This window comes from Physcomitrium patens, chromosome 1, assembly GCF_059467195.1.
Source record: "Physcomitrium patens ecotype Gransden chromosome 1, ASM5946719v1, whole genome shotgun sequence".
In the NCBI taxonomy this organism is placed as follows: Eukaryota; Viridiplantae; Streptophyta; class Bryopsida; order Funariales; family Funariaceae; genus Physcomitrium; species Physcomitrium patens.
In genome coordinates, this window is record NC_143410.1 from 22943164 (window position 1) to 22956506 (window position 13343).

A 13343-nucleotide genomic window follows, 5' to 3' on the forward strand; every position below is an offset into this window, starting at 1 on the left:
TCCTTCTCCATGGCGGGTATAACAGGGTATCCACTTGCGAAGGCTGGGAAGGCGGACAACCAAACCCCCTCCATGCTGTTTTCCAAATTAGGCTCCGCCCTTGTCTCTTCACCATTCCTCACTTATGCATCTGATGGTCACCTTTGAAGTTCTCTATTCTGCCATGAATCTTTGATTAGCTTCTACTTGCTGTGCCTTGTGTAAAAATCACGGGCATAATCGTTACTTTGGTCTGAGCGTGGTGTTTGATTTGTTGTCCAATACACTGGGTTTGTTTCGCTTTTGGTGCGTGTAGTAATGGAGCCACCAATGGCACACCCAATGAGCAAGTCTGATGAACAGTTAGAGATTAAAGCGCTGCGTCGCGTTATCCGTGCCTATCTCAAGTAAGCTTCCCAGTTTTTTTATGTCTTGAACCGCCAATCGACATGGTGGTTAGTTATTTTCATTTTCGAAAATGCAGTTATGGACATGCAGTTTGAATGGATCCTTGAATGCCGATTCCTGTGTCAATTTCGGGAATGTGATTGGGACCGAAAGAATATGTCTCTTCCACCTGCTGTGGCCGGAGTGTGAGGTCTTGTGGTTGGTTCTGGTCTTAGTATCTTCAGCTTGCTTTGGAGTAGAATATTTCACCCCCTGAGCTGTGTTAGGATTTGCACTGATGTTGTTTAATCGATTTTGAACTCGAAAAGTTGTGCGGGTACAATCCTCTCAGCTCGCTTGAGAATTGCGTGCATGAGTATTTGTTGTATTCATTGTAAGTGGAGCCTTGGATCAATTAGGCCTGGTTAAACAATCTTAGTTGCGCATCACGTTCCTCAAAGTGCTGAGTTGTTGGGTGTGTGCAGTTATCCAATAGCAGCGGAGGATGACGTTAAAAAGTGGGAGCGGTCATACTTGATGTTAAGCTCGGCTCATAAGGTGTGTCCTAATTGCTTATGTCTCCCTATCTTGCTGAGTTATGTAGAAACCTTCAGGTCCAAATCCTGTGCATTTATACATGGGACAGGCACCCTGACGTTCGACAATTACTTCGAATCTTTTTATTGTGCTGGAACAGGCATTAATTCCTCACTTGCAAAAGAAGTACGAGGATATGAGGAGGTAGGTATTCACCTTTGCTTATGACTTGATATTAACCCTCCATTTGATGACTGTTCTTGAAAGAACTTTTTTTTGTATACATTCTTTGATTGCTTCTAAATGTGGTTAATGATGTTGTGGTTGTGAAAATTTAGATACATTATCTGTGATTATTAAGCATGCAACATTAACTGGAGCACGCTGTGCAGGTGTGTCAAGACCAATACATGTTTCATCATGAATATGCTTCAGGTACATTTTATCTTGATCAGGTACACAGGGTTTAGGGTTTGGATGACCAGTATGAATGGGTGTTTTCGCCGCAAATGAGCACCTATCCATGTTCGTAATTATGCCTTCTTTTCAGATGAAAATAAGCTTTCTACTCAACAATCACTTAGCATGTCCTTTTAAAAGAGAGCCAGGATCATTTTTCGGTGGTTCTTAGCGTGTAACGCTAACGATCCTAGGTGCTTGATGAGGAGAGTCTAAAATATATTAGACTGTAGCATCACCAGCTTTTCGTGAGGGCTCAGTAGCTTATAAACGTAAAGAACTGGCAGGTGAGCTTTCTCACGTTGATTTACCATGCAGGCGTTTGATTCTCCATATGAAATAGATGATGGGATAGGCTCTGGTTTTGACGAACCAATACACATCCAACACAAAGCTGCTGATGAAATGACACATAATAATATTAGGTGTTGCAGGAGGTATTCTCGATCCACGTGGAGTTTTACTGAAGCTGAGGGAACTAGTTTTTTTCAAATATAATGCTGCCGCTAAATCCTTATTGGCACGTCCATGATAAGACATTCAGAAAGTGCACATGTAAAAATAATCTTCACAAGTAAATTGATGAAACTTCTCTGCACAGAGTTTTGCATTTTTGTGTTTTAAATTAAGGAATCCACTTAGATAAATTCTTATCGATCGATGTGCTAACAATACGTATATTTTGTTTCATACCGAATGAGGTAGCGAGTCATTGCGCTGCGCTTGAGGGTTAACTCAATTGGCTGTGTTTATTCCAGAAATGATGTTAAGACAACTGAAACTCACTTACACACGAGTCATTCTAGAGACTCAGCCACAACATTTGCCAACTCCAACAAACGGCAAGCCATACAGAGAAGCGACGACGACCCCAGAACTGATTCATCAACTCTTGAAATCAATGGATTTGGTACCCGAGGCCCTGTACACTTAAATTGTGACGGGTCTTTTACTGGATGTAAAGCGCCAGCGAATGAACGTGGTGTAGCTGCAGGAGCTTGTGGCAACTTATCCTGCAACACCACTGATCATGAGAGCACAAACAGAAAGTGCTTTGAGAATGAGCAACGAAATGGATCCACGAAACGCTTGGCTTGTGTGAGAACATCCTGATATTTTTTATTCTTCTTTGGGTTCGAAATCCCTATAGTTACTCTCTATTGAGATCTTAACTCTTCATTTTATGCAAGCAATTGTAGGTGACCAGCAAGTCCTAGCTTGTCATGGTTTGATCCAATATTTCGAGTCCGAAATGGTCGAGTTTAAGATTGATTTGTTCGAACTATTATCAACATGCCTTGTTTGTCGTTCTGCTGTCTGCAGTAGATAACTGAGTCAATTTTGGTGAAATATGGATGATATTGATTTATTGTGGTGTGCATTCCAGGAGCGTGTTCAATTTGATCGGAGTCACCTATCATTTCAGCTTCGTGTTCCCTTTAAAGACATAGACAAGGTATTAATCATTCTCAATTCACGCCCTGTTTTCTAATTCTTTGTGGAAAATATGTAATTTGATATTTTATATCATAACGTTACAATTAGGTGCTTGTTTCTTGATTCATGTAATGCGTATTTTGGTTTTGAATCTTTGTTTCCAACTTGGAGACGCTAGTGCTTGATGATTGAATTGATTTCAGGTGCGATCTATAATTCAAAATATCGTTCGTGACTGGAGTGAAGAGGTAACTTCACTTGCCACTTAATAGTTTCTTTGATTCCAAGTGTCAGTAGCACATTTTGTCCCATCTCTTTCTGTGGCATATCTTGTGGACCCGTGTGTTAGGGTGCACTTGAACGAGAGCAGTGCTACCAGCCCATATTGGAAGAACTCCACCGCTTATTTCCCGATCGGAATGCTTCGAGGTAGATAGGCAATTCTATACTAGTTTTATTTTCTTATATATTCAACTACTTTCTTTCCAGGAATTATTGTCCCTTGAGATATGAATGCTAGAGGAAAAACCTGCAATATTGGTTGAGAGCGTTACCTTAACTCTAAGCGAAATTAACTTTTAATTGCTAATGTCAGGCAACGTCCAACCTGCTTGCTCCCTGGGGCAGGGCTAGGTCGTCTGGCCTGCGAAGTTTCACGCCTTGGTATTTACTTCTCCGCCTCTGCTTTTTGGATCTAATCCAACAGCCGGGCCGGCAAATTAAGTATGTTTTATTTGCATTTGTACTCCCTTCTCTGAAAAGTGTTACTCCATACTTGTTTATCGTTTACTACGCAGGCTTCATCGCTCAAGGGAATGAATTTTCGTACTCCATGCTTATGTGTTCCAGCTTTATACTAAACCGGTGGGTTTTACTTTGCGATTCATGCATGCATATCTCTACATGTGTTTGGACGATACATCTCACTAAAGTTTCTCCAAATTATCCTATTTTCAGAATATGGCATTCTTAGCAGGCAGCATGGTTGCCAAATATATATATATATATATATATATATATAAGCAGGTTTTGATTTTAATTTGATAGATGGAGCAGGACTACTAAAGCATTAGAATGGACCTTGCACCCCTGGATTCATAGCAACTGCAACCATTTTTCCGATGGCGATCAAATGCGGGCTGTACTTATCCCAGATCTTCTTCCAGGAAGGTAAACATTACTAGGTTGGTTTTGTTGCTCCTTACATTGAGCGTAGTAAATTGTGCGTAAATGCTGGAATTATTCTTCCAATAAATGCTTTCGATGATTGATAGCGGCGTACTCAGAGAACAAATTGAAGATGTAGGATCTGCATCGTCCTGCTAAGTTTCTGAACTCTAGTATCTTACAACATTACTTTAGCTTTTCTTCTGAGCAAATATCTTATGGTAAAATAATGAAGCAGTGCAGGAATTACAAACGGTTTTTCCATGTGTGCTGGGGATTTTGTGGAGGTCTATAGTCATCCAGGCCAGGCAGGCATGGATTTATCAGATTCTTGCTCTGGCAGTTAAAAAAAAAAGTTGCTAATATAAATACACTATTTTCAGAATTTCTTGCTGTGAGCTGGTGTAAAAAAACAGTCGCGTAATATATATAATACTGATGTGGCAGGGGCATGGGATGCTGTTGTAACTTGTTTCTTCATTGACACTGCGCACAACATTGTAGAATACCTGGAAGTAATATCACGTGCTCTCAAGCCTGGTGGGGTATGTTTCTGAGTTGAAATTAGGATATCTCAATCTGCGACTTTAAAGAAGATGTTCATTTTGTGATATGTTTTGTACGTATCGTGCCTCAACGTTGATGAACTAACACAGATGAATGCAGGTTTGGATAAATTTGGGCCCCTTACTTTATCACTTTGCCGCTGAAACAACTTACTCTCCAGAAGAGGCAAGTTCTTCTGTCTCAAATTTTACGACTGATAATTGGGAATGCTGGTCGATTTTCTTAGAGCAATGGATGAAGCGTTTAACAACTATACGAAGATCAAAAGTTTCATATAAATACATGTGATTGAGGATAATGCAAGAGTTTTTCTGGTTTTGAAACCAAAGCTGGAATCTCTACTGTAATTATTTCACTATCTGTTCTGGTTCTAGTTCTGTGTTGGCTTTTCATTCTCCTAATCGAGAGGATCCTGCTATTCTATACACCTAATCATTCAAGTATTACGTGACTTTTTCCCCCTCTGAACGTGGGTTTATTTGGGAGTGCAGATGTCTTTAGAACTCAGCTTGGAAGACGTGAAAAAGGTTGCTGCAAACCTGGGATTAATTCTAGAGGTATACAACTTCAAGTTCTTAGCATGCGCAACCTTATAGTCATCTGAATGCTCTTGGATGGCGTCTTTCTTTGCACACTGTAATGTAGTCAGTTGGAATAAATGGTTCTCCGATTTTACAAAGTTAAGAGACAATGATTCGCATATTTTTTGTGACTCAAAACTCGAGTCCTGAGCTGTGCGAAGATTGCAGTGAGATGATTGTGGTTTTTCGATTTGGAATATTGTACACAAAAGGACAGAATGCTCTGGAGTGAGTTATCTCTTGCCTTTGATGTCATATCCCAGGCATGCAATAGTGTAGCTTCTTGTAAGTACATTCTGAAGCTTGTCCACCGGATGTGCAGAAAGAAAGGATGATAGAGACAACATACGCAGCTGATTGTCTCTCAATGATGCAGGTATTCTTTGCAAAAGTCTTTATGAAAATGTACATGTTTTCTCTGGCAAACTTCAAAGGTTGTGAGTCATCTGGAAAACCACGAACGTTGAATTGAGCAAATCTATTTTCTTAACTGTTTGCAGAACCGGTACACAGCAGTATTCTGGACAATGGTGAAAGAAGAAATTGCACCCACACAGAAAAACGTTTAACAAGGTTGACTGGTGCTCAGAAACAACTGGTGTATAGCTACTTTTTTATTTCTTCCAATTCATTTCTGGTGACGTTGTGTCAAGCTTAGTGTGCATTTTCTACAACTTGGTCCATTATTGAAGCCACGATCAGCCCCATTTGCAGAATCACTAAAGTTACTGCAGTAAGCAAGGCACCCTTGTTAGGATTTAGTGAGCGGAATGTGGATTCTTCAAGTGCCATTTGATGCTGTAGAGTTTTCTAGATCGGTTCCAACATGAATAATCCTTCGGTAACGGTATTGACTTCTCACCCTCGAATTTCCTTTGCAGCTCGGAATCTCAGAAGGATTCCATTCTCTTCGATGCAACACTTCTTAACCTTCGTATTGAAAGAACCCAAACACAAACTTTGATGGAAGCAAGCTTGTTAACCATGACCATCATTTCTTTTAACACTTAATTTCAACAGCTTGCTCATTTGCTTTCATATGAAAGAAATTTGTCTACGGTAATGAACCAAATTATCAAAAAATATATATCTTCAAAGTAAAGTATAGAATATAGTGGGTATATATATATATATATGTACACGTCTATCAAAAGTTTGTGTTCAAATTCAACTTGATACCTAAAAAAAACTTAAGGTTGTCAAGCTTAAATGGTTAAGATGAGAAACATCATGTTGTTGTAAAAGCATTTATCATGTGGATAGTAATATCATTTATTTATGATTCTTTTTCTTTTTCTTGTTCTTTTCTTTGTTACTTTTTTGTCTAGTGTGTGAACCACATGAAGAAAAATTGGAAATTTAATCAATTACATTATTGCATTCCTTGCAATAACTTAAAAAATTGGGAATTTAATCAACTATATAATTACATTCATGGCAATAATTAAGTACATGATTTCATAACTTGGCTCTAACAAAACACCACTATCAAAATTTAAAAATAACATAACAATCAATAAATAAAACTACTAGGTTTTATCATGTAAATGAACATAGTCCTAAATGTTGACATCCAAGGAATCAAATCCAAGTTAATGAAATTGATTGCTCTATTCTTGTCATGTGCTCACTTGTTGCCAACACTCTTGTTACCCTTATCCTTATTGATATTCAATTAGATGTATTATTATTATTATTATTATTATTATTTTGTATCTTATTAGTAAAATAGTACACCAAAAAAAGAAAAAATAATAATAATAATACATCTAATTGAAACTATCCTGAACTCTTCACATTATGTATACAAATATTGATCCATCCTGTTCTGGGCTATTATTCAACTCTGAACCAGGACCGAAAGAAACTCAACGTGGGGCAGAGCCAATTCCATATGGAACGGTCGAGCGTCGGACTCCGAGAGTAGAGCCTGCACTCGACTAGTTCCGGAGTGGAATGCTCCTCCAGCACTAATAGAGAGAGCGAGCGAGCGAGAGATAGTAGAGCTCTGTTTCTGCTCCTTCTTCTTCTACTACTTCTACGATTCTGTCACAGCAGAGCTTGTGAAGATCGGAAAATGTGAAGGTGTTGTTGGGTGGGTATTGAGGGATTATTGTCCGAGATTACGATGATGACGGTACTGGCGTGGGGGCATTATTGTTGTTGTTGTTGTTGTTGAAGATTTTGGTAGTGTTTGCGGTGAGAGGCTACTGCAGCTGCGTTGGGAATTTGAATGTTGGGTTGTAGAGATTGGAATCATGGTTCGACGAGGCGGTGAATAGTGAAGGAGAGCAAGGAGGAGGAGGACGCGGAGGAAAATGGCAGGTGTGAGTGGGGGAATGGAGGGTGGAAATGGGGCGACAGGGGATGGGGTCTTTGATGCACAGCAGGTTGCGGATGTGAAGGCATGGCTGCGGGGAGCATTTGAAGCTGTGGGGAAAGAAGTTCCGGAATTCGAGTACACGCCGCGCACTGTGGCACATCTTCATAACCTTGCCGTTCTTTCCCAACACCGCACCCAGTCTGCCACCATTGTGGCCGCGGATCTGCGGCAACGGGCCGCCGAGTTTCGCAGTCAAGGTGTGCTGTTGTAATACTCTAGCTGGAGCAACTGGAAGCTGTTGTTGTGATTTTATTATCAGCTCTGGGGCTCCTTGGCCGTGATGGCTGTTTTGATTGTGAACTTCTTGTGATGAGTATGCGTGGCTATGGCAGCTGCCAGGATCCGTGAAACTCTCGAGTGCACGGGGCTTTCGCAAGAGAACCTTTCGCAAACTGGGGTTATGTCAGCAAATACACTTGCAAATGTTGCCAACCTGCTTGACCTCAAGGATACTGAAACAACTAGGTTTGTCGTCCTCCGAAGTTTTCAACGACCCAGAACTGCTTTGTAGCCTAACGGCACTTCTTGTCCAGCATTTTAGGGTATTGGTAGAATTTGTCTGATCCATGTTCAACTGGGTTGCTTCGAAGTTATGGTCCCTTTGAATATCATTGTCCTTTACAATGTTCGGGATTGACATTCTCAACAAGATGTATCGTATCGTCAATAATGCTCTGCACATCCTTTTTCTTTTTCTTTTTCTTTTTTTTTGTTATTTCCTCTTTTTTTTGTTGAATTCCAAATGTGGTTCTTTCTCTTTTGGCAGCTACCTTATGGCTATAACTGAGCTCTCACTAAAGAAGACCGAGTTAGAGGAGACAAGATCGAAGGCCCAAAGGGAATCCAAAATGCTCTTAGATTACACTCGGAAAGCCATTGCCCGACTGACCTACCTGAAAAGGTGAACATTCTACACCTTTTGAGTGTATATGCAAGAATGACTTTCAGCTCTTTTGAAGGTGATACGTACGGAACGGACAGCTTTTATTATGGCTACTTCTGTTTAAAAGTGCTCGGTTAATGAGGTATGCTGCCCATTCTAACGAGTATGGGGTGAAGGGCTCTTGGTCAGCTTGAGGAGGAGGTGGCTCTCCGGGAGGGGCCAATGATGCAATGGAACACTAACCTCAAAATGATGGCCTCGAAAGAACGTCAATACTTGCAGCAGCTTGCTAACTACAAGGTGGAGTGAAATTCTTACATCCCGAGGTGGTCCATGTAGTATCTTGAAACGTCAGGATTTGCTCAAGAAAGTGTGTCGGGGTATGCACTTTTGGAGCAGGATAATAGATTATTATTCCGGATCTAGGATTTTTGTAGACGTGAGGAGATGTGAAGAAATCTGTGGGATTGATATTTTTGTCTCATGTTCGTTGTACGTAGGTCCTACAAATTGTCGACATGACCTTAAGAAATGAATCAGAGCATAACATGATAATATTTTTGTTGAATCTTTGCATTGCAGTCTTTATTAAGGCGACTTGGTTACACGAGAGATATAAGCCATGGCGTGTTGATGGCCATGGTGGAGCATCGTCATGAATTAGAGGCTAAGACGAAGCCCATTCTTGATACCCTTCGCAGCTACCAAGACCTGCCTCCTGTACTATTCTTCCTGGAACCTATTTCTTCCCCCCCCCCCTTTTTTTTTGGGGGGGGGGCAATTTATAGATATTTTTTTATTCAATTTGTGTGCGTTTTCACAAAACTTATGGGCGGACCCGGTTCTGTCGATCTCAGCGTTTGCATTGAACACTAAGGCTTGATTTTATCCTTACTAATTTTTGGCTGACATCGGCTGGTGACAGGACAAGGCGTTGGCCGGACTTGCCATTGAAGACAAAAGGCGAGAATATGAGGCTGCTGAGAAATACTTGGAAGATGCCTTACATTCAGCTCTTCATACTCCTGAGGAGTGATTATATTATGCTAGAAACTATGCGCCTCAAATATGAACATCAAGAATTTTAGTAGACGTCTCTGATTGCTGGAGGTCTTGAAATGAATTACGTTCATGGGAGGTATACCCAGCAGGATTAGAGAGAGCATGTGTGTCTAGAGACAACCGCAGCGAGGTAGCGGAATCATAACATTCTCACACTTGAGTTCATGCGCATGTCATTTACACATTTCATTTGCAGGTGGTGAAGCTTTGCACCCCAACTTTGTTCCTCAACTTTTTATTCACCTTAGTGTGATGCAGTCATTACCTATCTCGTGGATGCTACACATTTGCTTCATTGCCTTGCTACTGAAAAATATCGTACCATTTAGTACGCATTACTGTTCTAATTTATTGACTGTAGATACTTCAGGCAACCACAAAATAGGAAGGAAATGGCCGCAATTACGCGAAACTCACACCATCCGTCACGGATAAGGTGTTTGCTGTCTTCATCGTTAACTTCTGGTGAAGCTTTCAAGTTGAAGACGCTTTTGATCGTGAAGGTATATGCTATGTATATTAAATATGCTCCTGCTCAAAATGGACCAGCTGAAGTATTGGAAAGGTTTTCATCTGACATGCCTGATATCAGCTGGACAAAAGTATTGGACTTCAATATGAAGACTCCTGTCCTCTTGGTTGTCCACATTCTCAGTGTGGTCCTACTCTTGTTTTGTGGCTTAGTTGATGACCCTTAGGCAAATAATGCAAGAGGGGCCGTGTCCTTCAATATGATGACATGGTTGTGACTGCCTCATCAGTTACTTTTACTCTGGACTTGCCTCATTTTGTCTCCACCAAACCCTTCATTATTCTATCAGTATTTTGCCAATACTTTCTTAAATGATTGCAATGACTTGTTGGTTCTCACTGTTGACGCAGAATGGAGTCGTTCTAGAGTTCGTAACTTTAAGAGCACTAGTTTTAATTGTGTGTCGAGTGTTTCGCTATCATTTGCAATATCTATATATATATATATATATATATATAAATTAAAAAAATCTTTGAATTTTAATATTTCCAATTCTTAGGCTCTATTTGCCAAAAAAAATATTTTTAATAAAAAATTATGTATTTCTTTTGTATTAGTTAAATCCAAATAAAAGATTACTTTACTCTTTAATAATACATACTATAGATATGTTTTCTTTTAAATTTATCATAAAATACTCGTATGCTAAAAAAAATCTCTTATTAAAAGTCTATACTTAAAAGAAAAATAAATAAAAATTATTTTTTTTAATAGTAAGCATAAAAATTATAGATTTATATATGTCCATATGCCCATCTAGATTGTATTGCTTTTTATTTCACCTGAATGACTAACTATAACATAGTACAATTGTCCTCCTAATAATTAATCTCTCAAAACCTAATATCTTATGATAATTAATCAAAATTCTAGAACAAGCTCTATTCTCTAATGTATAGTTGATAATATATGATATCAAATAAAATATTAATTTTTATTGATTAACAAAGGTAAATACCTATGAAATCTAGCTATATATGTTGATTTGTATATGTGACGAGAGAGATGGAGAAAGAAAGTAGGACAAAGACAAGCAAAGGATTGGATGAGTAGAAGATTAAACGATGAAATTGATGTTATTTACAAATAATATGATTGTTTATTTAATAATTTTTTGCTAAAATACTATTTAGTAGACATCCCCTTGATGAAAATTAGATATGTAAATTAAATATAGGTTAAAATCAACCAATGTAATTTTCCTTGATTACTTTATTAATTAATAACCTTTGATAGTTAATAATTTTTAGTGCAGTAGATGATATTTAATAGTGAGGGAACAATTGACTTCCAAAGCAAACAAAGTTAACACTTAGAAGTTGCTTGTATTGAAAATACATGCTTTGATATGCACTTTATATTATTAATAGAAAAATCAAAATATAAGTGAACAAATTTTAAGATCTTTGTGGTCTAAGTATCCAAATATAGAGAAAGACAATATGCATACAACCCTCTTGATCCTATATTAATATTAACCAATGTAATTTTAACCTATAACAATCTTCTTTTATAATGTGCTCAATCAGCCACAACTTTGAAAACATCTAATTTGAAATAACACAAAGGAAAACCAAATTGAGTGGAAGGGGGGAAAACAAAACAAAACAAATTCTGTGATAGATACCTGCTAAGAACATATATAAGACAACAGCTGCTGTTAAAAACAACTTGATAATCAATGCCAATAGAAAAACAAAACAAATCTGTCAAGGAAAAATTAAAAAAATAGTAATAATGTAAGAAAAATAATAGCCAGCTTGAGGAGCAATGAAGAGGAAGACAGAGCCAAATGCCTACTTTTGTTTCCATTGAAGTTTAAAGAAATGTCGAATAGTGAATAATGATAATGAATAATGAATAATAATAATCAGATGTTGTGTTTCACCTTCCTCCCTCCCTCCCTCCCTCCCTCCCTCCCCTTGTGGTGCCATTAGTGTGTTCTTCATTCATTCAGTACAAAAGTCCATTTGCAATACAACGCCAAACAGGGCCAGGAAATAAATAAACAAGCGAAGCTAAGATCAGATAGGATAGAATGCCAAAGAGAAGAGTAACAGAGGAATAACAACAACATCAACATCAACAACAGTAACTCACTCACTCACTGATTCAGTCGCAATAAAGAGGGAGGGGGATTGAGGCTCTACCCTTCTTCTGCTTCTGCTGCACTGCACTGCACTGCAGCATCTGGAGCCAGCCCAGCCCAGCCCAGCCAGCAGAAGCAGAGGAGCGATGGATGCGTCATTACTCCCGGTCTGCGTCACCGCCCAGCTCCATGTCTGCCCCTGACCCACTCACACTGCTGACAATTGATGGCGATGGTGGGTGGGTGCCACCCCGGCTGGCTGCTGCCTTTCCATGTCGCTCTGCGTTGTGCTTTTTCTCGTTTTTGGGGATGCTTTCACTGCTGGCTGATGGATAGACGCAGCTTTGCATGGCCCGAATGAAACTACCTGCCTGTGGGTCTTCCCCGTCATGGGGATCTTGCGTTGTTAACCTGCACCTGGTGACGGTGAAGTCCCCTCGCTACTCTCTCAAGTTCTTGGGTTCGTTCCTAGACGTTGTAATGATAATGGCTAGGCAGGATTGATTTGAAACTGGCCCTGACTTTTTAACACTTTTTATTTAAGGTGGGGTACGCTCTCATGAAGAGAAATAGATACACAAGTACGGTGGCACGAGGTAGACTACATCGCCAGTTATTGGTCCAGGGCTGTAAACAGTCTCTGTGTGGCGTCTTTTACGTGCACTTGCTGTGTTTAGCGAGTTGCAGGCTTCATTTTGGTTCTCAGCGCTGCAGCTACGTAGTTTTATTCCCTTTGTTTCGAAAGTGGGGAATAGTGAAGTTCTCCTTTCTAACATCAGTAAATACTGCAGTGATTCTCTGGAAGACGATATCTAGGATTCTACTGCATCGAACGCCGTGGAGTCTTCCGCATTTTTCTGTGTCTGTTGTTGTTTACACGATTTGGAGTAATAAAAAAGCTTAAAGAAAATGATCAGTCATTAACACTTCGTCTGAAACCCTTCGAGGATATTGGCATGTGCGTCGGAAAGAGCGTGCTCTCACCTCATGGACGAAGGCATCGACTGTGGCGCCAAATTTCAAACTAGGTCACACACGCTGACAGAAGCAAGTACAGAGGACATGATATGGCAGACAGTGCCTGATCTCTTGAAAGAATGTGCATTGGACGGGGTATGTCAGGTAATGAAGTTCCCTGCGAACTCAATTGATCGACTGTCTCACTTTGCACACAACAACGCGGAGCTTGCAGCACAGTCAGCTTCGCATCATGCACAGCGCTGTGGGTGGGGGGAGGCATATGCAAAATGCACAGGAATCTGCAAACCATGCAACAAAGC

The 13343-nt window shown here is 39.7% G+C and overlaps 3 protein-coding genes across 13 annotated transcripts; all 3 read left to right on the forward strand.

Moving 5' to 3' along the window:
* Positions 1–89: 89 nt before the first annotated feature.
* On the forward strand, positions 90–6118 carry LOC112286972 (uncharacterized). 10 transcript variants are annotated; one of them, XM_073536948.2, is made up of 19 exons: positions 90–386; positions 852–924; positions 1064–1107; positions 1296–1338; positions 1681–1799; positions 2121–2460; positions 2750–2818; positions 3003–3047; positions 3149–3228; positions 3395–3462; positions 3597–3663; positions 3847–3969; positions 4205–4278; positions 4414–4511; positions 4633–4698; positions 5025–5090; positions 5437–5490; positions 5615–5687; positions 5996–6118. In XM_073536948.2, exons 1-18 carry the CDS (start codon positions 298–300, stop codon positions 5681–5683), a joined length of 1587 nt encoding a protein of 528 aa, XP_073393049.1. In that variant the 5' UTR covers positions 90–297; the 3' UTR covers positions 5684–5687; positions 5996–6118. The 10 variants fall into 10 exon arrangements, with proteins under 10 accessions (XP_073393049.1, XP_024385259.1, XP_024385268.1 ...); XM_024529491.3 differs by lacking the exon at positions 5996–6118 and having other exon boundaries at positions 5615–5973; XM_024529500.3 differs by lacking the exon at positions 5996–6118 and having other exon boundaries at positions 3856–3969; positions 5615–5973.
* Positions 6119–7095: 977 nt separating this feature from the next.
* On the forward strand, positions 7096–9673 carry LOC112287021 (AUGMIN subunit 1). Its single transcript, XM_024529615.3, has 6 exons — positions 7096–7694; positions 7830–7962; positions 8264–8398; positions 8557–8680; positions 8963–9100; positions 9306–9673. Exons 1-6 carry the CDS (start codon positions 7433–7435, stop codon positions 9414–9416), a joined length of 903 nt encoding a protein of 300 aa, XP_024385383.1. The 5' UTR covers positions 7096–7432; the 3' UTR covers positions 9417–9673.
* On the forward strand, positions 9497–10276 carry LOC141045885 (uncharacterized). Of its 2 annotated transcripts, none has more exons than XM_073536999.2 (2): positions 9497–9638; positions 9804–10276. In XM_073536999.2, the coding sequence occupies exons 1-2, from the start codon at positions 9607–9609 to the stop codon at positions 10138–10140; spliced, it is 369 nt and encodes a 122-aa protein (XP_073393100.1). In that variant the 5' UTR covers positions 9497–9606; the 3' UTR covers positions 10141–10276. The 2 variants fall into 2 exon arrangements, with proteins under 2 accessions (XP_073393100.1, XP_073393104.1); XM_073537003.2 differs by having other exon boundaries at positions 9502–9638; positions 9813–10276.
* The last annotated feature ends 3067 nt before the right edge of the window (positions 10277–13343 follow it).